Genomic DNA, 9,562 nt, shown 5'->3' on the forward strand with positions numbered 1-9,562 from the left:
GTAAGAGACATTTTCATCACCACCAAGGAGTGAGCACACAGAGCTGAGCAGCTTCAAGCCACTTTCATTTTCATTTCTACTTTGGCCTCCACGAACTACAAATTTGGCTATCTCATTTTGTGTTCTGCTGCTGGAGTAGCAAATTTCTTTCCAAGCTGAGGCACCAGCTCCCACCCAGTGGCCTTGCACAAGCGGGAACTCAACTCTTCCCTGCTCCCAGCAGGTTCACCAGGAGCCAAGAGGCTGAAGCAAACACAGGGATCAGTCCTGGCTTTGTCACAGCTCCCTGCAATGTGGCTCCAGGCACTCCTGAGCTCATTAACCTCCTCATCCTCGTTCTAGAGCAGTAGAAAACTCAGACAATCCACTGCTCCTTTCTTTGCTACATGTGAGACCACTCTGACACTTGATTTACCCACTCCACACTAGGAAATGTCCAGGCACCACGTGGGTCTGTGCCCAAGACTTCATCCTCCAAATCCCTTCCTTATAAATGTTGTTATTGTGACACAAAGCAGTGCTTACAGCTGGTGACAAGATCGATTTATCCCACAATCCCAGCCTGGTTTGGGTTGGAGGGGCCCTAAAGCCCATCCAGTGCCACCCCTGCCATGGCAGGGACACCTTCCACTGTCCCAGGGTGCTCCAAACCCTGTCCAACCTGGCCTTGGGCACTGCCAGGGACTCTGTGGGCAACAGATACCTGTGTGATCAAAAATACAAGGAGGAGTGTGCTGAGAAATGCTGGCCAATGTTTCCATGGGCACTCAGGCATTTCACCACACACAGGACGAGCCTCAAGTTTAGTCCAAGGTTTAGCCAGCACACAGAACACTGAACTTCAGCATCTCCTAAACAGGCACTGGGCAAAACCCATCTCAAGAGGGGCTTACCTGGGATATTTCTACATAAAAGAACAAGCAGCATACTGGTGTACACATTAATTCTGCTCTAAAAAAACAGAACCAAGTACCCTTGAGCTGAAGGTACAGCAACTACACTAAAAACTACAAAGGCAGCAAATGATTGCAGCAAGAGCAGCATTCAGCACTCTCTATGAAAGGTCCCAGGTTGGCCTGGGCATTTCTGAGGTTGAGGAACCAACAAATGCTCCCTCCAGCACAGGGAGTCTTTCCATGAAGCTCTGCCTCATGCAGCAGAGTTTCCCAAACAAGGCATTTACGACAGTCCCGACCCAGGTACTAATTTCCAAAGCCATCTTTGAGACTTAGAGTCTCCTCAAATATTGTTCAAATAAAATGATGGGTTCAGAAGTTATTAAGGAGCAGGGAATGCATCAATTTTGCTTCACCAGGAGGTCATGCTAATGAGTGGTTGAAGTGAGCAGGAGTCAAACACTTACATGATAGGAATATGGTTCACCTTCTTCCATAGGCTCATCTGCCATTTTAAGGCCATTTAGCTGCAGGAAAAAAAAAGAAAAATAAAAACATCATTAAGACCCAGCAATTTCAAATTAATAAGAGTTCAAAATTCGACCAATTTACATTTCAGAGGACACAAGTGAGAACTGGTGGTGGGATTGCTCTAATTTAAAGCTGTAGTTTCAAACAAACACTACTACTCAGTAGTTATATTTAGCATCTCCCTTATGTATCATTTACCATCTCCCTTTGTAAATGCCATCATTATTATTATTATGCCAGTGTTATTTAATTGGGATTAATTTAAAACTCCTTTAAAAGCAAGATACCACTCCTACAAGATGACACTAATGCAGAATTCCTCAGTTATGCATGAAACTTATGCTGCAGATGCTTTTCAGAAACCTAGAGTCTTCTAAGGAAAATTAATTTGCAGTTTAAAGAGAAAAGATGCAAAAGCGATTCCAAGCCTTTTTGAAAATACCAAGCTCACAGCTGCAGTAAAAAAAAATAAATTTAAACTTAGTTTAAGCACTCTCTAAGTCACAAATAATTCAGTGCTGAAACTAAAAAAAAACCAACAACCAAAACCCAGAAATATGAAGGACATGTTCTGTTCAGACATGCAAAGCAATCATTAAAAACCAGAAATACCTGGCAAAAATGGGTGAATGTCATTATGGATTTTGCTAGTAATAACTGCTAATTTATTTATATATTAATTGTTCAGCATCTCTACCATCATATGGCACAGGTCTCACACTAAAATACTAACTACAAATGACATAAGAAAACTCAAACTTTTTTTCTGAAAACCAAGTTGAACCAATTAAACTCTTAGGCTGGGTAATGACTTTTTTTCCTTGTACTTCTGAATCTTTCTAAAATCCCTGCCTAAGATACTGGAATATGGTGTTGCTGTCAGCATGGGAGTTGGTAAAATACAGGACTCCAGAGAAATGCCCCCAGATTCCTGTGCTCAGAACCAAAGGCAGAACCTGGAGGAACAGGTGGGGCTGCAGGGACAGGTTTGCACCATGACTCTGTCACCCAGGCAAACCCTCAACCACGTCCACTGCTGCCACAGACTCCTGGTTTGGAGTAGAGCTTTTAAGAGTTAATGCACAAATTAATGCTTTTGATTAAATTAAATACCCAGTTTTTGTACCAAGATACTGGCACTTATTTTTGGACTATATCCTCACTGGGAAAAAAAAAGACAAAACAGAAAAACAGATTAAGGAAATAGCATAAAGCTTCATTTAGTTTCACTCTACAAGTTTCTACTTACCATAACTCAGTTTAACCAATGGTATCTCCAACCCATGCCCATTACCGTGGATCCAGAAACCAAAGCTACTCATTTGCTACATAACTTATTTCTTTTTTTTTTGCATTGTTTTTTCAACAAATTAGACAGTGGGAGGGACAAGACACTCACTATGGTTGTTATTGTACAAATTAACTGAATAAATCCAGCAGCAACACCACAGTTCAGCCCAGCTCTGACCTCCAACCTCATTTCCATGCAATTTCTTTTCACAATACCATAAATTACATTCAAGTGTGAACCAACATGAAGTCCACCAAAATTGTCCAAAAAGCTTATCTGGAACTAGAAATAAACTGGGTTTCTACTCCTGGTGCTCAGAAATGTAATAACATTGTTCCTTCATGGACTTTAAGTGATTTTATTGTGCATTTCACCTTTTCCTTCTACAAAAATGGGCAACATTTTCCAAGTTTTACTCAAATTTAAGCTCTGGAACCAACACTACCAACCAGAAGAACTGCAGATACACTGAAAACAATACAGACACAAAAAGTAGGGCTGGGAAGGGGTTTTGAACCCAAAGTCAGTGTGTTATTTCATCTAGGTTGTTCCTGAGAACACCATTTAATGTACTTTCAACTTGCTGGCAAATCAAGTACACTAAGCTATTGGATTTTTATGGCAGGTAATCATCTTAATTAACAATTTCCTATCATACACTTTTCCCTTTACTGTTGCTCCTTGGTTTGTGTTTGTTTTTTCCTGTCCAGTCTCTCTGTACTAATACAAACTGGGACACCTGCCAATTTCTAGTCCAAAGAATTTGATGTTCAAGGGCATGAATCTGCTTTTATTGCTTGATACACACAACTACACTTTTGCCATATTTGTTTGTGAATCCTGGTCACTGTCCATTAAAAAAAACAAGGAAAAAAAATCTGCAAACTTGTTGGAATACAACCCAAAGTCTGGTGGCTTGTTAAGTAATTCAGCTAAAAAAAGTCAATGACAAAAATCGAATCATTACTGTCTTGTACAGTCACTTAATTGGCTGAGTTTCAATAACCAGAAGCTGGCATAAAAGAAAAGTGACAGTTAATACTTATTTCCCACCTCTGTGGGAACCAGATACAAATGCAGCTTCCACAGCCAAGTGAGGCTCCTTTTAGTGATTTATTCATGAATATTTATGCACAAACATATAGAACAGAATGATTTTAACCTCTAAGTCAATAGTTACTAAATATCTACGAATGCACAAATTTGATTTATTATTGAGAATTAAAAAGCTCTCTATAAAAAGAACAGGTGAAAGAAGCCAATACTATGATTGTGAAGGAGATTCCTTCATCTCAATCATTTTGCTGTTCAGTGCTGCTCAAGTCCTACAACTGAGCATTTTAAATATTAACTCCCATGAAAACACAAACTGAACTCAGACTTTTAGGCAAACACTGAGAACACTTTCCAAACACACAATGTGGAAATGACACAAAGTACCCCAAGTTGTTGATTAGTAAAAAATAACAAAAGGAACTATGTAAATAGATGAGCTCAAAGTTTAGGTCAGAGCACCTGGCAGGTCAGACATTCACTTCTGCAGAGGTGCAGGCTGAGGGTCCCAACTGCCTGGCAGGGAGCAGGGAGCAATGTGCCTCTGGATTAAACACATCCCATGGCTGGGACCATCCCTGCTACCCTGGGAGCAATGTGTCTCTGGATTAAATGGATCCCATGGCTGGGACCATCCCTGTTACCTTGGAGAACATCCAAAGGGCTGGGAAAAGGCTTAATGACAATTGCACATGTTCTTCCTCTGATGAGTACAGCAGATCAGAGTATTCCCAGTATTACCAAAGATTGGAACCCTCCTCCCACCTCCCACATTAAGGGTGTTTTCTCTGTTTACATGGTAAATTCCTTAGGACTTGGTGGATCTACAGGTTTTGGTTGAAAGAAGCCAGGCAAAAGGTCAGCAAAAATGCCTAATCCCAGGAAAAGCAGTGGCGGATGTAAAGCAGGTGCATCCTGCCCTGGTTTTACATGTCTTCTCTGAGGCATTCAAACAGAATTTTAAAAATTCTAGAAAAAGCAGAACTGGGAATTCTATCATCATACTATAATTAGAAGTAAAAAGCAGTATTCAGCACCACTCACCTAAAATCTTGTCTGGCTTCAAACACGTAAAATTCTACCCAAGGGTCACCCAGAGCTCCTGTATCCTCCTTCCCTGGGCTCCATTTGGGAAGTTATGGGGTGCTCCCAGAGCTGCACCTCAGTTCTCCCACATGAACACAGGAATGAGCAGTTTCCTTCCCCACACAGAGAAGGAACCCTTCAAGTAGTTATTTCAAAATATTTGAATGGAAGGTTACATCAGAAATCTCAATTATGTCAAAAAGACTTTGAAAAAAAATACCCTGACAGGACAACCACATTCGTTCCTCATTTATTCTTAATTACATCTATAGAGAGTTTGCACCATTAATTTAATTAGCAACACACTGGCCTACTGAGGATTTCCTGAGATAGGTCTGAGCAGTTTGAGGGTTCTGGGCACATCCACTCCCCACCTACACAAACTCTGGGCCAGCCCCACTCCCTCAATTACCCCCACAAAGGGAAGAGGCCTCTAAACTCCCTCACACTCTTTAACACACCAAGTGAAAAAGGGAGACAAAGCAACCTAAAACACCTGAAACACATAATCAATTACTAGGGAGAGCTACAAAGTTCTTTTCCTGTGGCAAATAAATCATACATTCAGACAGGACACCAAACCTTCAGCAACATATAATTAGTGATTTTAAAAGAACATTTTGATCCTTCCCATTATCAGATCAAGGGACAATTACGTGTGCCTCTAACAAGTAACAGCTCTGACAAGACACAAAGCTGACCCCAAGCACAGGGATCACTGAATTAGCAAAGGACTTGAGATCTTTTCATTCCTGCCTGTGTACATAACCTTAACTCCAGAATCAAAGGGCACAAAGCAGCCACTCTCCAAATTATGTTTCATGGCAGGTAATTCTGGAAAAGGATGAGATTTAAACTTGAGAAAAGCAACTATTTCAAATTTTATTCTTAATGTAGTGAAGTACTACATAAATAGCAGAATTCTACCTATGATACCAAATCATACAATTCTTTGGATTTACGATTACTGTGAAGTGCCTCCAAAGGTATCCGGCAGGAAGCAAGGTGAGCTACCTGCAACACACTCCTGGATCTGGTCAGAGACTCAGAATTCTATAGCAGATTTCATTATTACTGTATTGCAGCACTTCTCAGTGCATAAAGACACTCATTGTTTTCTCTTTAAGAGCATTAATGTGCACGCTTTTTTTTTTTTTTTAAAGGCAACTTGTTCTCCAAGATCTTTACAGAATCTGTACATTGTTGCAAGATGAGGGCACTCAACTGAGGGGCAATGTTTTACTTTCTCTCCTTAACAGAACACCAGGCGATTGTGGAGATTCTGAGAGATGCACTGAACTAGGTAGAGCTGAGTCATCCACGTCACTGCCAGTAATTACTCACAAAGGAGTTATGCAACTCCTAACACTGACAAAATTCAGTGGCCTTTGACAGACCGGGCTCAGAACGTGCTCCAGAGGATGGACTGAAATCACTGGCCAAAATCAAAGATGTATTTATCTCAACTGGCAAAGGGAGCAGCTTATGCACAACAGCAGCAGAGCTCAGCTCATGAAAAATCCTTTTGGAGGGCAGCAACTTTGAATGCAGCCCCGTTTTCCAGCAGAATACTTTAGTTTTCTGTCACTTTTTTGTTTCAGCCTTGTCTTGCTTGTCACAATCAGGCAATTAAGCAACTGGTTCTTGAAGTATTTATTGCAAAAAATAAGTATTTGAGAAGGAGGTTGCATTTATGCAATTCACAATATTCATGTCTTGCAAACAGCATGTGCTTACAGCAATTACAGAGCTACAGAGCTCGTTGTCAGTGCAATCCTCCCAGTTCAAGGAGCAGAAAGTGCCCAAATTCCTGTATTCTGCCTAATTCCAACTATTTCTGTATTTCATTCAGCTTGGTCTGTAAAATGTTAATGTTTACTTTCCTGTTTCTTTGTAGATTGTAATTACATTTTCATAATCTACAACAGTTGATTATGATCAACACTCTCATACCTATTTTTATTACCATGGAAATAATTATTAATCCAATATCCAGGGGGAAAGAAGTTCACTGAATATTTGAAGCTTTAACAGCACAACATTGACCCTTCCTACCTAGGCTTAAGGAATTCCCAGAGTCACAAAACAGCTTCACAAGTGATACTGTCAAGGGAATATAAATACATGAACAGCACAGTGCACAGCCCCAAATCCTCAGCACTTCAAAGACCCCTCCAAAAAGGGCAAAATAATTCAATCCTGACCTCCAATAATTTCTTCCAAAAGTTCATGCTATTCTTGTCACTTGAAGCATGAAAATTTGTTTCCTATTTTCAAGATCACCTCCTTTCCTTGCCAGGTGTTTTTACTCCAAGTCAACACAAGTGCTACTGGAAATGCACTTACTGCTAATAACATAATCCTAAATTTAGTCAACAAGCAGAGTCTCAGAGAAAACCATTCCTGGGATTTTTCCTCCTGTGCCACAGCTGATGGACAAGAGCACCAGAAGGCACAAGTTAATCTTCAAAATAAAAACCTATTTCACAGTAGCTCTGTTGACTGCAGTTCCAGCAAGGCCAAGGTCAGAGATCTCTCAGACTGCCAATACAAGGCTGTAATGAATACTATGAGCTATACTTAATTCTGTAAAATTAAAGTGAAAAGCCACACCAAAATTCATTTAGATATAAAATGCACCTTTGTTCAATCCCCAAGCCACATGGATGTAGAAATCCAACAAGTGAGAAGTGCAGCACACCCCTGAGATCACTTATAGAAAGGGTTATGACAACACAAGTGTTTGTTCCTGTCATTTGGGAACTTCACACTCAACTTGAAGAAACTGGTTTGGCACAAATGGGCTTTAAGTGCTGCTGGCCAAACCTAACAGGGACACAACAAACACCTTTTAATCAGAGCACAACTGGAGGAGCTTTACACAGACCTTGTGAAATACAATATAAAGAGTGACTGCTGCAAACACTTGCCTTCAGATGTTACACACAGAGCCCTTTCAGCTGGACACCCCTGCCCTGTGCTCTGCTGGCTCCCCTTGCTGGGGGGGCTTGTCCAGCCAAAAAACACCCAGGGATGCACATCCCACTTCAGCTACAACGCTCTACACTTGATTATTCTACCACTGACACATAATAATTTCCTAATATTTCCTAAAGAACTGATCAACAGACCAAGAAAGTTCTCAGACCGTTGCTAAGTTTTATACCTTAATTACAATGAACTGCTTTTACAAACAATAGGAACAAATAAACCTCAATACTTCAGGTGACTTTCTGATATCTGATGCATGTTGTAATTATAGCACTTGGCAGTGGTACTAAAATCCCCAAATATTAAAAACACTAAGAAATTTGGGGGTTTTTTTCCCCCCTTTCAATTTTTATCAGGGAAAATAAATTCAGCAAGACCCTTTAAGGGACATCCTTTCCTTCTTGCCCATTTTGTACTTTGAGATGTTTTTGCTACAGACCCTTTTCACTTGCAATAAGAAGACTCTGGTGCACTACAGAAAGCAAGTCTGACCAGTTTTAAGCAACTTTGTTTAGATAACATCTTTTGTGTGTCTAACAGACCTAGGTGTAATCTTTTATTTGTCATAGCTGACGATACCTGATACGCAACCCTTCACTGCTGATTTCAAAGTGCAAGAGTTTTAATACTCCAGCACCACGTTCTGCTGAGGCACAGGAATCATTGCAACAGAACCAGTTTTACCTTTTATTTTCTTTTAAATTGCATTTGCTCCTTGCTGATGAAGCACCTCGAGCAGTAAGCAATACCTCGAAGTCGTTCCTCGTTCTTTAACACGTTTAAGCATCCAAACCTCAGCCAGGCACTCCTGGTACTCTCTGCTCGTTGTGTTTATGATAACCAATGCAGAGTTAGTTATTCCACGTTTAAGCACCCAAACCTCAGCCAGGCACTCCTCGTTCTCTCTGCTCGTTGCGTGTACGGTAATTAATGTATAGTTATTCCCGGAGAAGGCAAAGGCACCTCCGTAGTGACAACCTACCTGGATGCGCAGCCACATTAGCGCGAGCAAATTTCCTGTAGAACTTAAAGTAACTTTTCACAGGAGCTACGGCCATAAAAGTGAGTTTACAACCCCTCGGATGCTACGTGGGGAGGGACACCTGTGACACGAAGCGGCCGGGAGGCGACACAAAGCATCGGCCTCCCCGGGGCGCCGGTGCCGCTACCTCCACACGTGTCACGGCCCGCGTCCGGGGGGCACGGCCGGGCCCGGGGCGGGCGCGGGGCTGCGCGGCGGCGGCGGCGGCCGGGCCCGCGGGACGGCGGGGGCGGGCGGGGGCGCCTGCTGCGGGCCGGGGCCGGGCGGCGGGGCCGAGCCGAGCCGGGCCGGGCAGGGCAGGGCAGGGCGGGCGCGGGTCGCGGCCGTGCGCAGGCCGGGGGGCCGGGGAGGCGGGGGCGCGGCGGGCGGGCTGAGGGGGCAGCGAGGCGAGGCCGGCGCAGCCCCGCGCGGAGGGGCCGCGGGAGGCCGGGCCGGGCGCAGGTGCCGGCGGGGCGCGGGGCCGGCCCGGCCCGTCCCCCCCCTTCCGCCCCGCACTGACCTCGGCGCCGCTCACGTACAGCTCCATTTTGTGGCAGGGCTGCGGCTCGTCGTCCAGTGGCGCGCACGGCACCATGTCCCGGCTGTGGGGCCGCGGCGGCTCGGCCGCTGCCGGTGGCCGTGCGGAGCGGCGCGGGGCCGGGCGCGGGGCGCGGAGCGAAGCGCGGGGTGCGG

At 43.6% G+C, this 9,562-nt stretch overlaps 1 protein-coding gene across 2 annotated transcripts in view; it reads right to left on the reverse strand.

The window, feature by feature from the left end:
* The window catches only part of RPS6KA6 (ribosomal protein S6 kinase A6), a 36,801-nt gene extending 27,239 nt beyond the window's left edge, over nt 1–9,562 (reverse strand). For both annotated transcript variants that reach the window (XM_084212933.1, XM_084212932.1), the window contains exons 1-2: nt 9,390–9,562; nt 1,364–1,423 (exon numbers count right to left, since the gene is read on the reverse strand). In XM_084212933.1, the coding sequence (XP_084069059.1) occupies nt 1,364–1,423; nt 9,390–9,464 (135 nt within the window). In that variant the 5' untranslated portion in view covers nt 9,465–9,562. The remainder of the gene's footprint in view (nt 1–1,363; nt 1,424–9,389) is intronic.

Source organism: Fringilla coelebs (assembly GCF_963513975.1).
Source record: "Fringilla coelebs genome assembly, chromosome: 11".
NCBI classification, from domain to species: domain Eukaryota; kingdom Metazoa; phylum Chordata; class Aves; order Passeriformes; family Fringillidae; genus Fringilla; species Fringilla coelebs.